General features: G+C 38.0%; 1 protein-coding gene across 7 annotated transcripts in view; it reads right to left on the reverse strand.

Moving 5' to 3' along the window:
• nkain2 (sodium/potassium transporting ATPase interacting 2) overlaps nt 1–21,986 on the reverse strand; it is a 710,044-nt gene that overhangs the window by 143,937 nt on the left and 544,121 nt on the right. For 6 of the 7 annotated variants that reach the window (XR_010005670.1, XM_062979126.1, XM_062979138.1 and 3 more), the window contains one exon: nt 3,020–3,220. The exons of the other annotated variant lie outside the window; for it this stretch is intronic. Coding sequence is in view for 5 of the 6 variants with exons in the window: in XM_062979126.1 (XP_062835196.1) it covers nt 3,020–3,220 (201 nt within the window). In the remaining variant the exon portion in view is untranslated. The remainder of the gene's footprint in view (nt 1–3,019; nt 3,221–21,986) is intronic. 7 annotated transcript variants of the gene reach the window in all.

Consider the following 21,986-nt stretch of genomic DNA (forward strand, 5'->3'; position numbering starts at 1 on the left):
TGGGAAAATGGGCCAACCATTTAAGTATGATTCTCATTAATGGATAGTGAAAACCTTTTCGTGAATATCTAACAATGGCAACGAACAAAATTTGTGATTGCCATCAGATCAAAGATATCTTTTGCTGATGGTACCGACTAGGCTCTTTTTTCACCAGCAGGTAAAGACCCACATCCGGCATCAGAGGCCAACTTTACAGTAATGGAAGTGTGTCAATAAAATGATAAATTTTCATGCTAGTGGATTATAACAATACACAACAAAGTATTGTGAAAGATGTCCTGTTGTGCAATGGGGGCTCCCTTTGTGTGCTGAAGCATGTTGTACATTAAGGTATTTTGTGCACTGGGACGTGTTGCATATAGGGGATATTGTGCATTTGGCACCATTATGAAATTGCCACACTCCTTGGCTCTGTACAATGTCCTGGTAGCATAGCTACATCTCTGCTCCCTTCCTGAGAATGCAAACTTAGTGTAGTCATTTAAATTATAGGTTGCTGGCTAATTTCATTTTCATTTTTTATCTTCAAATTTCTGATTTTATTTTGTTTTACCCTGGTTGGAAGCTGTATTGGGTCCCAGGTTGGGAGAATATTAGTTAAAAGATTAGTTAAATTGAAATTTTGTTTTTATCTTTATTGGTCAGCATAGCAGGCCTAATCTAGTAAAAGTTCTGACTAATAATAATAATAATAATAATAATAATAATAATAATAATAATAATTCTTATTATTATTACTATTATTATTGCTTATAACGTGCCTCCATCTCCCCGAGGGCACTCGGGGTGGCTTACATGGGGAAAAAGCCCTAAAAACAACAGTTGATATACACATGAAAACACAATACAAATTACAAGATTAAAATACATAACAAAACAATTATTTGAACCTCTAAAATAGATGCACAACATATCAATTAAAACAGAAGAGTAGGGCTGTTTAGGTTGCATGAGAGAGGCAGGCTGCAATCATAAAAACTCTGAAAGTATGCTTTGAGATGGAAGTAGGTCTCCCTATTTGAATAAGCATACCTAGGATCATGGAGCAAATCCTTTAACATTTATGGACTATACATATTTAATTCTATGTGTTCGTACAGTAATTCAGTGGCTACTATTTGCTGGATTATACACTGTGCAGTGATTTAAAAATTACTTGTGTAATTGCCACCTGCGTGTACAAGGCTACTGTTGCAGACTTCAAGTGTTCTTCAACTGAAATTTTATTTTGATGGAATTTGATTTATGGCTGTTAACTCTGAGGGATTTGAAAATGAAATGGTGACTTTGAAAGAAAGAGGCAAAATCAATAGCCATTAAGTGAATGAGAACATTTTAATGTATGGAGCAACATGAGTTAAAATACTTTTATCACCAAACCAACTCATACCTCAGATATTTGCTTTTGGTCAAACAGAGGAGCCAAAGAAAGACAGAAGTATCAATCATTTTGTACTGTCCTAAATTAATGCAAAACCAAGAAAAATTCACAGCCAAAGAAGCTAAACTAAATAAAGTAACTAGGGACAATTTGGTGCATTAAAATTTGAATGCACACACACACACACACACACACACACACACACACACACCAATTTACTTACCTCCTGCTTACAGAAGCAGAGCTAATGCAAATAATAGATACAAATGAAAGAAACAGAAAGTAGGGCAAACCTTGATCCTTTCCCTTCTATTATGGTCAGCTGCATGCATATAAGATCATCACTGGATTTCACCACAGCATTACTCCTCCTCCACCCCATTGCTGTGCTACTGCCATCACCGTTAGGCATTCTGCTGCTGTGTCATTAAGGCTGCAATGTGCCGGGTAATTTGAAAAAACAATGAAGGGTTGTTTGCACTTCACCTGAAAGCATCAGGGGCATCCATAACCCCAGGCCTAGGTTATCTCGATCAGGGTTGGTGCTGTGTCAGGGGCCTGGAGATGAAGCCACAGGAGGCTGCTGCGTTATCTCAGCCCACCAAGAATGGTTGGGAAAAGGGCTGAATGATATAAAGGAGTGGGTCAGATCTTTTGATAGAGTCCATGGCCAAACCCCTGGAAAATGTCTCAGCCAGCCTTTCAAGTGCTGGCTGAACTTCAAGGAGAACTCCATAACATATAGACAGCCAACAAAATTATTACTGTTTCTAGAATGTTCTGAACCTTTGTTGCAGAGATGACCTGTTCATGTGTTTGCATGCAAACCTCAAAACAATTCTAATCCTCATTACAAGAAAACAAATTCACTCATATCACGATAGAATTACCTTAGGAGTAATCATTATATGTACTTGGTGTTTCCTGTGATTCCTATAAGATACACAGTATGCATGCAGTATCAACCACTATTTATTATTTATTAGTTTCTTAGAAAACATTTACACAATTATTTCTGCCTCCCCAATTCCAGCCAATCTTCATTTCATGATGAGATATCATACTCATTCTTTTCTAGACAGTACTACATTGATTTGCATATGTATTCTGCATTCATATGCGGTACTAATGCTTTTCTGTTGAGCTTATCCAGTGCTGCAGAAGAGTTTGGTACAGGAAAGCTTGGCATAAAAAATAACGCATAGGAGAAAATATACAAATGAACACTGTAGTTCAATTCTTAGGTTTCAATGCTGTACCCACCTAGGGAGTAAGTCTTCTTGAACTGTAAAGAATCTCTAAAAAAACATGTAGACTCATTTAATGAAAAATTGGGGGCCTGCCACATACTTGGCAGGGCTCCATAAATCGTTTGTAGGCTACATTCACCTTGCTCGCTTCCAAATCTGTGATTAGATATGAATATTGCATAAAATGAGCACCCAGCATCTTCATATTTGTCTTCCTTACCTCTGACTGTTATTATGTAGTACTCTGTTCCCATTTGTATCCTCTACAAAAATCTTACAATTTCACAATACAAGCCGATGTTTAAAATCTATTATTTCCAAATTACTTCTATTCCATATTTATTTTAGGGAGAGGGAGAGAAAGAGGGGACAATAGAATACTTACTGCAAGAAAGATTTGTAGAGAACTATGAGCCACTTCTATATACTGGTATTCAAGAACACACCCTGAGACAGTGATGTAGCGATGATCTTCTGGTGCCCAGTCTGGGGCTGGCGTCACCGATGTCACGGTGCAGCCCGGCCCATTCTCCATCCACCAAGATCGGTGCATTGAGATGTTGAAAGTCAGAATAAGATCTGTTTCCTATCAAAAAATAGGAAAATGAATCATGTAAAATCTCTTATAATTAGATAACATAAGTCTCTTGATCTGTATTATACACACAGATACGTATACAGGGTGTCCCCAAAAATGTACATATTCTTTAACAGCTCTGGTGATTATTTGAAGGCTAAGGAGATACATTTATAATGACAAATAAATGTTGTAAAAATAATTTAATCAGAGTTACAGATACCATTTTAAATTACAATATTATGTAAGGTCTTCCTCTGTGTAGCAATGTACTACTCACATTGCCAAAGTACAGAGTTGCAAACTTTATTTAAAGTTTCTCTTGTAATTTGGGACTTACTCGGCTATTGGAATACTTAATCATGTTCAAGTGTGTATATATTTTGGAGGGGCACCCTGCATATTGTTGTTGTTGAGTGCCTTCAATTCATTTCTTATGCACGGTAACTCTAAGGCAAACCTATTACAGTGTTTTCTTAGTAGAGTTTATTCAGAGTAGGTTTGCCTTTGCCCTCCTCTGAGGCTGAGAAAGCGCTGTTTGCCCAGGGGGTTTCCATGGTTGAGCAGGGATTCATGCACACACGTTCTCTTCCTTTCCTTCCTTCCTTCCTTCCTTCCTTCCTTCCTTCCTTCCTTCCTTCCTTCCTTCCTTCCTACCTACCTACCTACACACACACACACTTGTGCATGAAGCTGGAAGTAGGATGAACGTAACATCTTACATTCACTTCTAAAAGTGAATTCAGAATCTGAAATTTGGAATCTAGCAATGAGCATTTCAGTTTTCATCATCTCATTTAGTTTGAAAGTGGAATGACACATTTGCATACATATAATATGTATGATATCATAATCACTTCCAAGTCTTGACATTTCCCTTTTGACTTCCCCCAAATGTTTATATGCAGCCCTGCTCTATGATTTCCCTAACTCTTCACAGGGCAGCACTTATTGCTGAAAGCCATTTCCCAAGATACTGTAGCTGTCTCCTGCATTTTCACTGACAACAAAGTCTGACAGCAGCAGGTACATTCACTAGAAAAAAATATCTAGAAAAAGAGAATCAGCACATGCGTTCAGTCATGCAAAGAAAAAGGAAAACAAAAGACTTGTCAGAAATGTCATTTCTGAACATAATAATCATTCTCACATATCATCCAGACTACCTTACCACTACTACTATTACTACTACTATCACCATCACCACCATCATTATCGCTATCATTCATGCATATAGTAAAAGTTTTTCCCTGACATCAAGTCTAGTTGTGTCCGACTCTGGGAGTTGGTGCTCATCTCCTTTTCTAAGCCCAAGAGCTGGTGTTGTCTGTAGACGTCTCCAAAATCATGACTGCATGGAGTCTGCCAGTTCAGCAGATCAGCAGGTTAACCTGCTGCACCACTGGGGGCACTATTCATACATATATATTCACATATTCATATATATATGAATATGAATATCTCCACAGATTCTGTAATCAGAGATTCAGCCATCAATGGTTTTAAAATATTCCCCCCACGAAGAAAAATCCAAAAAGCAAATGTTGTTTTTGCCATTGTATATAAGGAACATCATTTTACTATGACACTGTCTATAATGATAATAGAGTACCCATGGATTCTGGTATCTATGGGGGATTAGAACCAAACCTCAGTGGCTAACAAGGGCTACCTAGCACATATATTCTTCATTCTGGTGGTGACATACCACTTATGTTGGTGAACAAGAGTTACATTTCACAAAACGCAGTAAGGTTTGTTACATCTACTGAAAAGTAATGGAGCCAGCACCCTGCTTTTGTCCTCATGACACTCTCTATTACCTAATTCCACTGATCGACTGGTTATGTGCAGGTAGAAAGCAAGAGAATTAACTGAATCCATGTTTGCCTTCCTGCAAAATCTAACAAGCAATTGCTGCTGTCATTTCCACACAGACAAAAATCTAGGAAGTATTCATAAGGCAGAAAGCACAGCTTATGCTCTGCTTATTAGTGATAAAAATGGCAGCACGAAAGGATCAAAAGGAGGTGACTAATTCATCATTGTTCACATCTGTGACGTTTGATAATTTTTCAAAAAAGAGCAGCTACATTACTTACACAGCACTGGGCATGCCACTGTCTGAATGCATTTTCAATGGACTCTTAAAAATGTCTACAGTAACAACAAGGGACCTCTCCCCTTTTTCTTGGAGTAGCTGCCGTATGTTTTCTAGTGAACATCTGTGTTTCAGACACTGCTGAGAGAAACAGCTGCCTTGAAGATGTAAAATGTAATAGAAAGTGTTGATACATGTTGGGCATGTCAATATTGTAGTCTTCCTAGTATCCATGTTGAGGATGAATTTACAATCCCAGTTCAACAAACAGTTGCTTTCTCTTCGGGACACAGAGCTACATCTGTGCAAGTTTTGTTTATTGCCTAGGAACAAACAGTGAATCTTCTGTAATTCTTGGTGATATTTGAAATCCCTCTTAATGAATCTTAGTGAGCTGAAACAGATTTAACCAATGGCTCAAGAGGGAATAGTGGAGGAGAGAGAATAGACTATATTGAAAATGAGTATTGTTTGACATTTTTATTATGACAAAAGATAGTTTTGAGATAGGTATAATCCAGAAGAAATGCTTGATTGAGCTTATCAGAAGCATTGTTAGCTCACACAATGTGATGGGGGCAGGGTATTGACCAGAATAATATTACGCAGTTACACAAGTCTAGTCTATAGAGTGATGCACTCATAACTGTTTCATATTCACAATCCCTATGTAGGTCCTTGTTTAAGAGATACATAGAAAATATGAAAGTCCCCGAAACCTCACTTAGCAGGCAGCAGTCATTGTAATCAACATGGACCTTTTCCTCTGTCAGTAATTGACAGCCTTGGAGGGAGTCTAGTCAGGGGGGAGGGAAGGAAAACACATGTTTTCCATGCCTGTAGAGATACACAAGCATGGAAAAATGTGTGTTTCTCAGGAAGAACCAGGTTTAAAGGACAATTTTAAACATGTGTTTTCTAGCATTTAATCATTCCTCCTGCACGTTGTTTAGCCAGCCCCCTTTTACCTGGTTTAACCTGGGTTATAATGCATGTGTGGAAGGTAAAAAAAAAAGGGCATATACTTCATCATTTATATTAAGGTCAATCAATGTAGGCCCCAACAGGTTGCTTAAATTACTCTTACAGGTGCTTCACAGATCTTAGGTTGAAAACTATAAAATATTGACTGACTGACCTGAAGAAGAAACTGAAGTACAGTAGAGTCTCACTTATCCAAGGCTCGCTTATCCAAGTTTCTGGATTGTCCAAGCCATTTTTGTAGTCAATGTTTTCAATATATCGTGATATTTTGGTGCTAAATTCGTTAATACAGTAATTACAACATAACATTACTGTGTATTGAACTGCTTTTTCTGTCAAATTTGTTGTAAAACATGATGTTTTGATACTTAATTTGTAAAATCATAGCCTAATTTGATGTTTAATAGGCTTTTCCTTAATCCCTCCTTATTATCCAAGATATTCGCTTATCCAAGCTTCTGCTGGCCCATTTAGCTTGGATAAGTGAGACTCTACTGTATAATGCTTATTACAATGATGCCTGCTAGAGTTGGGGTAGACCTCCTATTGTTGCTACACTCTCATCAGGCCTAGACAAGATAGCCAATAGTGCTGAATGATGGGAATTTCAGTTCAACAACATCTAAAAGAAGGCATGATTCCCATCTCTGTACCAGACGATTAGTAGAATAGATTCCCTTGCTCATTAAAAGAAAAAGAAAAAGAAATTGATACATGAGTATCGAAGAATGGAGTTCCACCAGATATTAGCAAAAGAGCCACCTGCATTTTATTTTAATCCATGTATCAATCTACTAGCTGCACCCGGCCACGCATTGCTGTGGCGTTGTCTGGTGGTGTTGGTGAGAAATTGTTGAGATAGTGGTGGTATTGAATGTCTGTTGTATGGTTGTCTTTATGTTTAGTATGCATTTGGTTGTTTGTGTACTGTGAAAGTGGTGAGGATAGAGGAGGTCTATGTGCCTGTGTAGTATTGTATAGTATTTATATGTTGTCCATGTGTTGTGAATGCTTGGATTGTGATGTTTGGTGCTTAATTTGTATAATCATTACGTAATTTGATGTTTAATAGGCTTTTTCTGAATCCCTTCTTATTATCCAACATATTCCCTTATCCAACGTTCTGCCGGCCTGTTTATGTTGGATAAGTAAGACTCTACTGTATATTTATAATCTTATATTATCTGTTTAGAACTGGATTATATGAGGCCCCTTCTACACAGCTGTATAAAATGCACAGTGAAGTGAATTATCTGGCAGTGTGGACTCAAGATAATTCAGTTCAAAGCAGATAATATAAGATTATAAATGGGTAATATAGCTGTGTGGAAGGGCCTTGAGTCTAGATTGCCATATAATCCAGTTAAAATCAGATAATCTGTGGAAAAGGCCTAAGTGAGGCCTAACTGTGCCTGTCCCCTGGGCTGAGTAGGTTGCTAAGAGACCAGGTGGGCAGAGCTTAGCCCTCTAACTGGCAGCAATTGGATAAAAACAACTATTCCTGTCCCTCTAATTAGGACTTTATTTTTCTTTTGTTTTTGTTGTATCAACCTAGAGCCATGGATGATGGGTTGTGTTGTCAAATTTCGAGGTTGGGGGGCCTGTAGTTTTGTTGTTTTGTCCGGTGCCCTGATTCCATCACTCTTTTATATATATATATAGATCATAGAGTGCCTTTTTAATAGTTTTATAATGAATTGGTATTTGAACACAATCCTATATCTTTCTACTTAAAAGTATGCTCCATCAAACTGAATAGGGATTACTTGTAGGTAAGGAAACTGCACGATGTGTTTTCTTATAAATCGTGTGGTTAGCCAATAATTACGCAAAAAAAGAAAAGAAAAAAAATAAGATTTAAAGAACATAAAATAAAATTTAAAAACTGTGTACATTGGTTGTTCAGCTCCTTGAATTTGGAATCTGCTTCAGTTAACATGGGAAATATCTTCACAAAAGCCAAGACACAAAATTGCTTTGTGGCAAGGTTCCATTTTATAAATATTTTATATAGCATTAATAAATAATTAATTCAAGTTACAAGTGTATTAAATATATAAATGTGTGCTATAGAATGTTGAAGCACATGGGACCTCAAATTCTGATCTTTATCAAAATAAGAGGCAGTTTTACTAGTTGCTAGAAGCTTAACTATGGCAAGAGGTTAAAGGAAAAGTCACCATAGAAGCTGATGACTTTTGACAGCAGGAATTTAGCACATCATCTTAAAAATAAATTCATTTACATTTCAAATACATTTTATAGTCTGAAGATAATTTTATAGACAATATTTTAAATAATGTCCATGAAACAAAGTCAGCATGCACTGAACTGCAAGAAAGCAAAATTATCACTATCTCAGTCACCCATTTGGACATTTTTCGGGGTATTTCAGATTTCAGAATTCTAAATAAGGGATTCTCAACCTGTATGTGCTGCTCATGATTAATGTGTAAGGAGATGGCACATTTAATGTCTTAAATGTAGTATTCAATGAGTGTTGCGTTTATTAGTATTTAAACTGAAAGATTCTACATTTTCAGTCTGCCCAGAATAAGGACCTTCTTTTTAGCCATGATCTAAAGATGATCTTGAGCTGCTCACTCTAGGCATTTGCTTCAAGTTATGAACACACATTTGCTGAGATTTTCTTAATGACTTACAATATGGATTGAATATCCAGTAGCCAAAATGCTTGAGTACAGAAAAGTTTTCGATTTCAGAATACCTGTATTTGCATACACTTACATTGTATCATATCTTCGCGATGGAACCCATATTAAACATTAAATTAATGTTTGTTTCATAGATATCTTATACATGTAGCCAGAAGGTAATTTTATGAACAATATGTTAACAATGTACACTGAACCATCCAAAAGCAAAGGTATCACTACCTCAGCCATCTACATGGACAATTTCGGATTTTGGAATATTCTGGCTTTTGGATTTCCATATAAGGCATTCTCAACATGTAATATGAAAATTGTTCTGATATTACACAGATAGGTATCCAATAATTTCTTGTGCAGTAATCTCCAGGCTGCCCAATGACAGATGACAGTACCACAGCCGTGCAGAACCTATCCCAACAGCCACTGTCTGGCTGTGATGGGGAGGGAGTGCAGAGAAAGCCCAATTTTGATGCCACCTGGCTGGCTGCCTTCACTGTGTTGACTTGCCTACCCAAATCAATGCATCATCTTCTTCCTCTTCCTCTTCCTCTTCCTCTTCCTCTTCCTCCTCCTCCTCCTCCCCCTCCCCCTCCCCCCTCCTCCTCCTCCTCCTCCTCCTCCTCCTCCTCCTCCTCCTCTTCTTCTTCTTCTTCTTCTTCTTCTTCTTCTTCAGGGTCAAGTCAATAGACTCAATTTAGTGCAAACGTATTCTGGAATATCTCTCACCCAAAAAGCAACCACTTATTTTCCTGGATCTCACTTTGTATCTTTGGCTCTGAAATAAGAGTCTGGTGATTATTTGTAAGTAGACTAGATTGCTGCAGGACAGGACAACTTCAGATGATCAGGAACTATGGCAAATCTTCAGCCCCTGTTACTCACCAGAAGCTGCACAGTCTTCCAAGAAGGATACAATGAAATAAACCAATAAAACATTGAAGTCTTCTTTTTGGTTTTGATAAAACTGTTTTTTCTGATGTTAAACAGTAAGGGATGATGCTATGACCTGTTTAAATGAGGAGCTGCAATGATGTAATGGAGATTTGGGAAGGCTGACGTGGGATGGCAGCATTCAGAGACTGCCCTATGGAGTTTTAGCTCCAGTCTTGACCTCTTAACTCAGTGGTTCTCAAACTGTGGGTCCCCAGATGTTTTGGCCTACAATTCCCAGAAATCCCAGCCAGTTTACCAACTGTTAGGATTTCTGGGAGTTGAAGGCTAAAACATCTGGGGACCCACAGGTAGAGAACCACTGTTAACTGTTACAACTCATCTGCCTTGTCATACCAAGCTGTTGCAGGTCAGCTATGAGTCACTCCACAGGACCTGACAGTACTTGGTAGGTGGTTTCTGCTTTCACTGGAGTTTGAACACAACTATTGGCTTTGCACACCACAGTTGACATAACCTTGGCCTTCTTCTTCAGTCACCAGAGTTTTCTCTTGAATGAAGCGGATGAGAAAACCAGAAACCTTTGACTGTATGGAAGTCTATCCTCAGTCTAATGAGAAAACTTCAGAATTACAAAGGCAACGATGGGTCATCTTCCTTCTTCTTCCCTGTTAGGGGACTGATGCTTGCAAAAAGTAAAGCTTTTATGTTCAGTCTCCTGAGCTCTGCCTAAAGTGAGCAGGAGTGTCACATTGCCACTTCCACCTCAATCTATGATACAGTGGTATATGGAGTCTTAAGGCAGTGGTAGGTGACATTTGTATTTTGACTACTCCTTTGGTGTCAGTCTCCCTGCCTAGGCTTCTCCCAACCCATTTTCTCCAAGAAAAGCCCTCAGAAGTACCAGAAATGTTTTTCTTCTTTCAAGAAAAAAACCCATCTTGCTCATTTTTGCTCCGAGAGAGACCCAGCTTTGGCTCTTTTGTACGGAGATATCTGAGGAACTGAGCAACCAGAAAGACAATGAGCCAGAAAGACAATGTCTCTCTAGAGATGATGGAGGTAGGCTTAGCAGATGTAACTACTACTGTTTGGAGTTTAGTGTATGTCTGTAGCAGCTTTACACTGTACATATTTCTCAAAGCATTATACCTGATGAATGTGTGTTTCTTCATGTGCACCTGTGTTTAAAACCTAACATTTTCTTTCTATCTATTATTTATTCATGATAAACAAAAATTAATTTTAAAAAACTGGGGCCAATATTTCCTATCTTCTTACCCCTGCCCAGACTGAAGAAATATTGAAATTACTGTGGGAAATAAAGAGCTTAAATGCAGCACCAACTCCCCTTGTAAACATGTCATAATCTTCTGTGCTGCTAAAGAATGAGAAAAAAGCCTTGTAAATATTTATGGCCATTTAAGAGACAAATGAACTTCCACTGTATGTAATAAATTCAAGGATAAGATAAAGATTATAATGATTTAAAATTTAAATGTGCCATTAAATTTTTAAAAAGCACACATTCAAATGTGTCACATTTTCAAACATAGTTCTAGATGCTGTGTATTTTCATTTAGACAAATGGGGGAAAATATAATCCTAAACATCCAGAGAATCATAAATACAATTACTACTGTAGGGCATATATTGATTTCTGTATAACTGACTCCCAATTCTTATGTGCACATAGTTGGTGCCATTCACTTTAGCAGAGAAATAATTGAAGAGAAAGGGCAGAGGATCTTTACATTTATGGAAGGGTAGGGTGCAAAGATGTTGGTAGAGGTGTCAGTAATTTACAATATATTCAACCTTTTATATATTTTAATATATTTTCCCAGGAATCATTGCAACACAAAAATATGTTTTAAATTTTGCTTTGCAAATTTAAAGTACATTCATAACAAAAGATAAAATAATATTCAATTAAAAAATTGACCAAAACAGGACAGTCCTCCTACTTCTCCTTCACTACTACTACTGCCACACTGTGTAAGAGTATTTGATTAGAATCTGTTAACAATTAAGTCATAACTAATCTGTCTTACGTGAGCAAAAACAATAAGAAACTTTGTTGAATCAGGTCAAGAATGTGCCTGAACAATCTAGGATAGCTACTTCGGGGTACATCCAGACTCATCAAAAGATTCCATAATTTGTTCTCGTTCTTTTGAATTTTCTACTGAATTAAACCATTCAGCCTGTAGAGCTAGTATAAAAATTCCTGATCATATTGGGAGCTGATAGAAAGCATTCTGAGATTAACAAAATATGTATGTATCATTAATTAAGATGACAAGCTGTTGGTCATTCAGAGTTTTTTTTATATGTACTCATGTTGAACTATGTAAGTATTTGACAAATTTCTACGTTTTACATACATATATTTATCACATATATTCATAGAATCATGAAGTTGAAAGAAACCATAAGTACCATCCAGCCCAACCCCTCGCCATACAGGAACACACAATTAAACCACCCCCAACAGATGGGCACCAAGCCTCTGCTTGAAAACCTCCGCCCTCAAGGCAGCGTATTTCACTGCAGACCAATTTTTGCCATCAGGAAGTTCTTCCTTATGTTCCAGTGGAATCTTTTTTCTTGAAATTTGAATCTATTGTTCAGTGTCCTGGTCTCCATGGTAGGAGAAAACAAGCTTGCCCCTTCCTCACTGTGACATTCTTTCAATAGCTATCATGTCCCCTTGCAGCCTTCTTTTCTTCAAGCTAAACATATGCAGCTCCCTAAGCTGCTTCTCATAATGTTTGATAATTTTGATCACCCTTCTCTGTACACGTTCTAGCTTGTTAATATCCTTCTTGAATTGTAGTGCCCATTTCTCTGATCTTCAGCCAGTGTTTGTTATTACTATTTCATCTCAAGATCAGTTCTTTTTGGTGGGTTGACTTTCCATATTCTTCTGCCATTGAGTCATCAGCTACAGAGTAACCAACAGGTAATATTAGTAACACATTTTTGTCCTTGGGTAATAAATGTCATCTCCTAATTTGTCATATTATAAAAACATGGAAAAAGTTTATTAAACTGCAAAAAACTTGTTTTTGTTGGACATCCTGCAGCACATCTTGCTATAGTTTTTCAATGAATATCTGATAGAGTCTCAACCAATGCTTCTTAATTCCTTTCCACAGTTCTCTGTTGGTTATCATGAATGAGAAACATGAGCTAAAAGACCACTTGTAAATTTATTTATTTTTTTATTATTTAAACTTATATGCCGCCACTCCCCTAGGGCTTGGGATGGCTTACAAGAAAGGCTAAAATCTAACAATTTAAAAACATCCTTAAAATATCTTTTAAAAAAACATCTTAAAAACACTCCCCCAGGGCTCAGAGTGGCTTACAAAAACAAGCTAAAATCTAAGCAATTTAAAAACAGCAATAACGGAGATCAAAAGCCTTCCGAAACAGGTGTGTCTTACATGCCCTGCGGAAGACTGATAAGGCACGAACTTCAGGCGGCAGAGTGTTCCAGAGTGATGGTGCCACTGCTGTAAAAGCTCTACGTCTAATTGCTGTTAGACACAAGGTCTTAAAACTGGGAACTTCCAATAGATCTTGGTCCTCAGAGTGGAGGGATCTCTGGGGTTGGTAGGGGGTGAGGCGGTCCCTCAGGTACATTGGACCTAGACCATGTAAGGCCTTAAAGCTAAGCACCATCACTTTGAAAGTGATCCGGTGCTCAATTGGCAACCAGTGCAGCTGTAGTAAGATTGGTGTTATATGACATCTCATCGGGACTCCCGCAAGAAGTCGAACAGCTGCATTTTGTACCAACTTGAGCTTCCAGATCACCGACAAAAGAAGGCCAATGTAGAGGGCATTACAGTAGTCCAGTCTTGAGATGACCATGGCCTGGATCACTGTAGCTAGGTCGTCCCTTGACAGATAGGGGCCAGCCGTCTAGCCTGCCGCAGGTGAAAGAAGGCGGTTCTACTAATGGCGGAGACTTGGGCTTCCATCGTCAGCAGAGGGTCCAAAAGGACTCCCAGACTCTTTCCCAATAATGACGGGCATAGCACCTTGCCATCCAGGGTAGGCAACTGGATATCCCCACTATCCTCAGTCTGAGATGTGTCGAGCTAATAATGTCCATTTGGGTGGCCCTTTTAACAGTGGAAACAAAATTTCTCAAAAATCATGTTATAGTCATGGCTTGTTCTAACTCTCAATATGGCTCTGTTTGGAAATGGTCCTAGAAGATGAATAGAGAAATGTTGTAGCCCTCATTATGGAGCAATGAACCTTGCATTCAATCTCATCCATTAAATATCAAAGAGAGTGGTATGGAAAGAAGCCCTGGTGGTTCTCTTGCTAGCAACAGTTGCCATGAAGATTGTGGAAAGAATTTGCGAAGTTCGTTCATTTGTTTTTTAAATACTGTCTGGTTAATACATTCCAGAACTCTCAAGCAGCATAGTCAGTGCCATGTAGCTAGTGCTATGCTAAATGAGAGATTTTAGAAACTGTAACTTTTTCAAGTTTGGCATAAGAGCTCCCATTATCCTTCTCATTATCTGCATGCCAGCTTTTAATCAACTCAAACCCATAAAAGGCACAGAGGAAAACTCTATTTAGCCACCAATTCTTAACCTCCCTCTAAAAGGTGGTAACTGGAACATTTGGTTCACTCATAAGAGTTGAATTGGGAAGCACAAATGTACTCAACCTTTTTGCTCTTTACCATTAAGTACACTCGAAAGGGTAAAAAGTGCTAGACAGCAGAACAATCCTGCCAAACTGCAAATATATTTATTCAGTGTTTGGTGGCAGTTACCATTAACTATTAGAAATGGCACAAACATTATTGTCTTTTTCATATGTGCAAGAAATGTATTGCTATGGAAAAGAATGACTTCTACAAATCAGAACAGGCAGCATTTGTGATACCCATCTGAAAAGTTTGCTTGAATATGTTTTGAATTGTTAAACTGTGCTACTTTTCTCTACTACAATAGTGTCTGTGATATAGTGATGTAATCCTCACGTATAAGTTGCTTTTTAATTAGTCATTTCAGAAATGTTCTTCCCACAGTGGGAAAGTCTTCAAAAAACACCGTTTTCAAAAGCTACTTACAATTCTGGACTTACTCTGCAATAACTGCACATGGTCCTGCCCACCTTTTCTTTTCTTTCTGGGATCCATTTAACATGGGTTAGCAAATTAGTGTGACAGGTTTCCTATTTTTCTCCCTGAAGTGTAGAACTTATGTTTAATCATAGGAAAAGAAGACATAAATTCAGTAAAAGGAACCCAGAAAAAATATTGCTAACATACTGTTTCTACACCTACAGTATTTCGATGGAACTGCACCAAATGATCATCTAAACATTACAAAAATAATACAAGCACAATATTTTCCAGGAGGTACATATAGGCTGCATGAAAAATGCTTGGGATTTTATAAATTTAGAATGGTTTTAAGAAATTTAACTTCATGGGTTCCCTTATTACTACCAAAAGCATTGATTATTCTCTCTGCATGCCAGGATCTTCTTGGTTGGTTGTGTAAATTGGAACCTAGTGACTACAACAAATGTTGTGTGGCATCAATATACATAATATTACATTCTTCATGTATCTTGAATAAGACATCCAATGGGATTTTGGCCTGCATCAATAGTAGTGTCTAGATCCAGGGAAGTCATGCTACCCCTCTATTCTGCCTTGGCCAGACCACACCTGGAATCACACTGTGTTCAATTCTGGGCACTGCAATTGAAGGGAGATGTTGACAAGCTGGAATGTGTTGAGAGGAGGGCGACTAAAATGATCAAGGGTCTGGAAAATAAGCCCTATGAGGAGTGGCTGAAAGAGCTGGGCATGTTTAGCCTGCAAAAGAGAAGGCTGAGAGGAGACATGATAGCCATGTATGTGAGAAGAAGTCATAAGAAGGAGGGAGCAAGCTTGTTTTCTGCTGCCCTGGAGACTAGGATGTGGAACAATGGCCTTAAACTATAGGAAAGGAGATTCCACCTGAACATTAGGAAGAACTTCCTGACTGTGAGAGCAGTTTAGCAGTGGAACTCTCTCCCCTGGACTGTGGTGGAGGTTCCTTCTTTGGAGGCTTTTAAGTAGAGGCTGGATGGCCATCTGTCGGGGGTGCTATGAATGCAATTTCCTGCTTCCTGGCAGGGGGTTGGACTGGATGGCCCATGAGGTCTCTTACAACTCTATTATTCTATGATCCTATGATCTTATGAATTTATGCCTGATGTGCAACAGTCTTTTATGACTACCTTCTTTTTACTATTCATGTATCCTCTTATTTTATTGGAAATTTTATTAGATTTTGGAAGAAAATATATACAATTGAATGAAAAACAGAAGTACCAACAAAGAAAATGACAGTAAGTAACAATGTTATAAAATCACTACAACATTGTAATGTATTATAATATAAAATAAAAGCAACAACAAAAAGACAATAAATAACAATGCAATAAAATCAGTAAAGATATGTATCATAATATGGAAAAATTATGAGTCCCATAGCATAAATTACTGACAAAAACTCATGTTCTAATGAGAGAATGAATATGGTATGTGGCCTAAACCATAGTCCCAACCATTGAATAAATGAATTTTACATAAATACTGACTCGTCAAGTTTCCATTTATTTTACAACCAAATTTAGAACTGAAATCAAATGCAATCAACCTTCAATCATGGGGATGTGTGAATGTGTTCATCTGGATAGATATATGTACTTGACTGAAATTTGTTTGGAGATGTGAAGTGATTTAACACGGAAAACAAACAAACCCATATTGGCTAAAAAGGTCGGATCTTTGCCCACTGTAATTGCTGGGAAAATGTATTTCTAATCATAGCCTCCCAGATTGTATGAGCATTGCCAATTAGTTAATTTGAAGCTTTTCGTTGATGTGGGTTTATAACTGTATACACTTGCTTAAGGCCCCTTCTACACTGCCCTATATCCCAAGATCTGAATCCAGATTATTTGCTTGTCCCTGATGATCTGGCAGTGCTGGAGACTCATATGTTGTAATCCAATTCAAAGTAGATAACCTGGGATCAGATCTTGGGATATAAGGACAGTGTAGAAGGGGCCTAAGGCTCCTTCTACACTGCTATATAATCCAGATTATCAAAACAGATAATCCACATTATCTGCTTTGAACTGGATTATATGAGTCTACACCATCATATAATATGGATAATATGGATTTTATTTGGCAGTGTAGAAGGTGCCTAAGAGAGTCTTTATGTAGGAAACCTGGATTACAGGGTTTAAAATGAAAAAAAGAAATATTGTAAGTCCTTGTTGTTGTGTGTTGTTGCGTCTGAGGTCCCATCTACACTGCCACATCAAATCCAGATTATCTGCTTTGAACTGGATTATATGGTGGTGTAGACTCATATAATCCAGTTCAAAGCAGATAATGTGGATTACCTGCTTTGATAATCTGAATTATATGGCGGTGTAGATCCAGCCTATGAAAGTGTGACTTGCTCGAGTCATCCAGAGTGTTTCCACGACTGAGTGGGGATTTGAATCCTGGTCTTGAACCACTCCATCAAACTGGTTCTCTGTAAAAGCAATTGAAGGAATGCATTGTTATTTAATATGCGTCTGGCTAAGACAAATGACATTGTTTCAGGCACTGATAGAAAGACCGTGCAATTGGCTTTGTCCTCCTACCCCCCTCTCCCCCACTCTCCACAATCTGCATAGCAGAGAGGTTCTTCTTTACTGAATAAATCATAAAATCTCTCTGCTCTGCAACAATTCAAGTGTGAAAGCCTTGGGGATTGTTGTGTGCCACAAATTCTGACATGTGCAATGCTGACATTAGTGGAGACAAACCAGCAGCCTTTTTTGGTAGTCAGGTTAGGCAGCCTGCCCTCTACTGAATTTAAACCTGCCTGCATCCTTTGATCCCATTGCCAGTCTACTTTTACAAGGTTTTCTTCTTCATGATTTTAAACTAAAGCTTTGAAACTTTGAGAGGTTACATTTTATATAGTACACAAATCTTTCTAAACTTCTGAGCCATTTATTATATTAGATAAAAATAAATTTGAATTGACCATACACAATGCTAAAAGGTTTGGCCTAGCTAACCTTGTCATCTAAACCATTAAGCCTTTATTTGGATAATGCTCTATTAGTATTCAGCTCACAACATAATGGGATGGTAGGGGTTTTTTTTAGGCTTGGCTCTATAAAACATGAGAAATTAATCAGAGATAATGGATCTCACAGAGAAGAGAGGTAAAGACCTGTTCCCCTGTGTTATTGAATATTATTCAAAAAACAGGAGGAGGCCAATAAGACATCAAATGTATCTTCCTCCTGTTCACCCTTTAATGGTTCTCAATGTTTGCTCCTTTGCCATAATAACCCAACTCAAAAGGAGATTTTAGGATGCGGAACTGTGTCCCCTTTATATCACTTCTGATTCATTCATATGGCATTAATACTTCTGATGTCACCATGCTCATTCCATCTTTAATGCATCCTGTTCTAATGGTTTTCAGAGACAGGCTTTATCACTGGTATTTCAAACATTTTCTCCATTACTTGCAGAGTGAGACATACTCAAATGATATTATTAGAACTGGCAACTTCTATCTTTCTTTCTTCTGCCGTAGTCATGAATAATCCCAAAACACCTGCTCCAGAAAGTTTTCCAATCTTGGTGGTGGTCGCGGTTGTGGAGGGAGAGGGGTTTGAGGGTGTCACCATTTTGGTAGAAGTTGCAGGATCCACCCAAAGTATACAATTGGATTCTGGCCTTGGGTTCTAAAAAGAATGACCAAATTAATCTCCTTTTCATCATGTACTTTAGGAGCTAGCACATTTATCCACAAAATTGAGATGCCATCTACAATGCCATATAATCCAATATCTGAATCCAGATTATTTGCTTTGAACTGGATTTTGTGGTAGTGTAGACTCACATAATCCAGTTCAAAGCAGATAATTTGGATTCAGAAACTGAATTATATGGCAGCCTGAGATGCAAACAAGAAAATTATACTATAAGAATTTTATATCTCTTTAAAAAAAAGAATTGTATATCTCTTTATAGCAAACTATAGGAATATTAACAAATAGACGTTGCTCTAGTGTTATGTCTCTTCATAGAATCATGGAGTTGGAAGAGACCTCATGGGCCATCCAGTCCAACCCCCTGCCAAGAAGCAGCCATATTACAGGTTCGTGACATATTGCTACCAAAGTCATAATTTGCACATGCATTATCCAATACACCTTCTTTGTAGAGTGATTTCATTACATAACTATGAACATTCATATCTTTTTAGTTTTGGGGAGGTGGGATGTGGAAGCTTTGTATAATTTATCTATGCTATAACATAAAATAATGTATTCAAGCATAAATTCATTTCACAAGTCCTCACCAATCACCAAAACTTAGTACAATATCTCTATGGGAATAATGCTAAGCCTTTCTTCTGGAAGAAGCCTCTTTTGTCAGCTGATCTGAAATCTGCCAGCAGAACAACAAAGCAAAACAAAAACAAAACAAGAAGGCAGAAAATGCACATAATAAGGCTGGAGTAGAGTTATGCCAGATCCATATCTCCTCAAGCCCACAGACATGACCTCAGCAGCAGAAGGAAGTGAGGCCAGGGTAGTCATAAATAATTTCAACTGCACTCAAGGTTGGAAAGTGTTTGAATTCAGCATGACTTCAAGTTTGATGACTGCAGGCTCAATATGTATCTCAATTTTGTTCATAAATCAATCTGATACTGAAAATGTTCCTGCTTAATTCAATAGAAGTTTGTTGAGGTGTAAGCACAGTAATCATTCAATTGTCTTTCTGATTCAAATCACTTATTATAACATTTTCTGAGGACTTCATAGCATCAAGCCAGAGAAACCGGGGGACAGTGGGCAAAATTGTGGGGAAGCATCACGCTGTGTTCCGTTACCGTTGGGGGTTGTGGTATCCCTTCCCATGATGTTTTCCCACTGTCCCCTGCTTTCTTTCCTCCTTCTCTGGCTTTCTTGCATAAGGAGTCAGGAAAATACCCGACTCCTCCAGGCTCAGTTTTTCTGCACTGATGGCGCATTGATGGCACGAAGCCCCATGGAGCCCAGTTGGAAGTAGCCCTGCGTCATATAATGGGCTCCGGGGGACTCCCAGTGGGCAGCATACCGTCAGCACAGAGAAGCAGGGAGAAGACGCTTCTTGGCCTCAATGTGATGAGGTCCCAAGACTGAGACTGAAAATAGGGATCTGTATTCAAGCATGGTGGGAACCAAGTCAGATTAAGCCTCTCGGGCCATAATATAGCTCAAAGGTGGTCAAAGCATATACACCCGCTGCCAATGACATGCACCCTACAAGAACCTTTTACAATTTACCCAAACCCACAGTTTTTTTTGTTGGGGGGGGGGGGGTTGGAGATAAACTCTTCACTATACCTATTTGCTGTTGCATTTCTTTCTCTCTACAACTCACCATATCAGAGAATAACTACAAATTTACAGTTTCCTAAAAAAAAACTTATTACAACATATTACCTGTCACAGCAATTACACAGGCTCCTGAATGCATGCATATAAATTTATGGGGGAGTGTGTACACTTGAAAAATACATACAAAAATGTCTCTAATTTGTAACTATGCGTGAACATGCATACACTTTTTTTTGAGCAAAAACCAAAACTTTTGCAATCTGATATGATATGGAGCAAGGTTGCAACGAACTTTGATTGAGAGATCAGGGAACCATATGGAGGACAAATGTATAAATTCCTCTGATTAAATACTAAATAACTGTCATAGCTGAAGTAATATGGAAGCATTTATTTTACCTATATATCCTTTACAGTTTACAATCAAGCCATCAGGAAAATACTACTGTAGCCATTGGAAAAAATGTGTAGCATCAGGTTCTGTTGCTCTGAAACATTAATCAAGGAGGAAGATCAGAAAAGTCTTCCAAGTTAGATGCCAGCTGTCTTCAGCAAGGAAAATAAATGACTGCTCAACAGCTCTACAAAATCTTGATTCAAAGAATAATCATTCTAGTTTTATTTTATGTCTTAAATATTCTGCGTGGCAGTTTGAAACACTGAAACTTGTTCAAAGTGAAATGTGTATTGGTAATACTTTTTTTCTCCTGTGATACTCAAGTATCAATTTTTATGAGAGTATCTAAGAACGCCAGCACCTTTGCGCATGCAATGGAGGTTTAAACCTCCCATGTATCTTCTTGACAGATTTTCAGCTAAGCCTTGAATTCAACCATTGACTTTCAAATGTGTTAAAAATATATCCTAGCAGTATGTGAGCTACTGGTACTTTCCAGACTGTGATCTTTTAACTGACCATTCACTCTCCCAACCTACATGTGGTCTACATCAATCTGAAGGAGAGGCACATAAGACCAGATGTATGGGCAAATGACATCATCCATAAGATGGCAGCCTTGGTCAATCAGGGTTACTGCTCAGGATATTCTCAATGCAAAAGGCCCTTTATGGCTGATTTTGGTGGGGCATGATCTAGCATGCTTGGTTTACATGCCCACCCATGTCGAGGTAACATGCCCGATAGAGATTCTTAATTGGTACACATCAGTAAGGCTAATAAGATCCACCATATGTTTTAATAGTTCAGAACTGAGGCCTAGAGCAGGGTTCTACAACCATACTGCAAGAAGGTGCTTATGGAGGTGGCATTTCTATTCAGCTCAATGAAATGAGCCACTCTCTCTCTCTTAAATTACTGAATGATATGCAAAAGGGGAATTCAGAATATGTTAACTTTTTTGGAGACCTGCTGTTGATTGTAAGCATATTTTTGAACAAATGACTTCCTTTTTTACTAGTGGAAATAAAGATTATTCAGTAAGTGACATACATTTAAACATGATATTTATTTCAGAATATACATTATTTATAATGGAAAACCACTAGATTTGAATCAGACACTTTTCTTTTTTTCTGATATGCTTCTACATGAGTTTGCTAGTTTTCACACTAAAAGTTGCACCATACAGTTCTCAACATGCCCTATGCTTTGTGGACTGATAAGAGGCTCTGGTTCCTACAGTATATTATTACACTGATCGCTGTCTTCCCTGAT

Source organism: Anolis carolinensis, chromosome 1, assembly GCF_035594765.1.
Source record: "Anolis carolinensis isolate JA03-04 chromosome 1, rAnoCar3.1.pri, whole genome shotgun sequence".
Taxonomy (NCBI): Eukaryota; Metazoa; Chordata; class Lepidosauria; order Squamata; family Dactyloidae; genus Anolis; species Anolis carolinensis.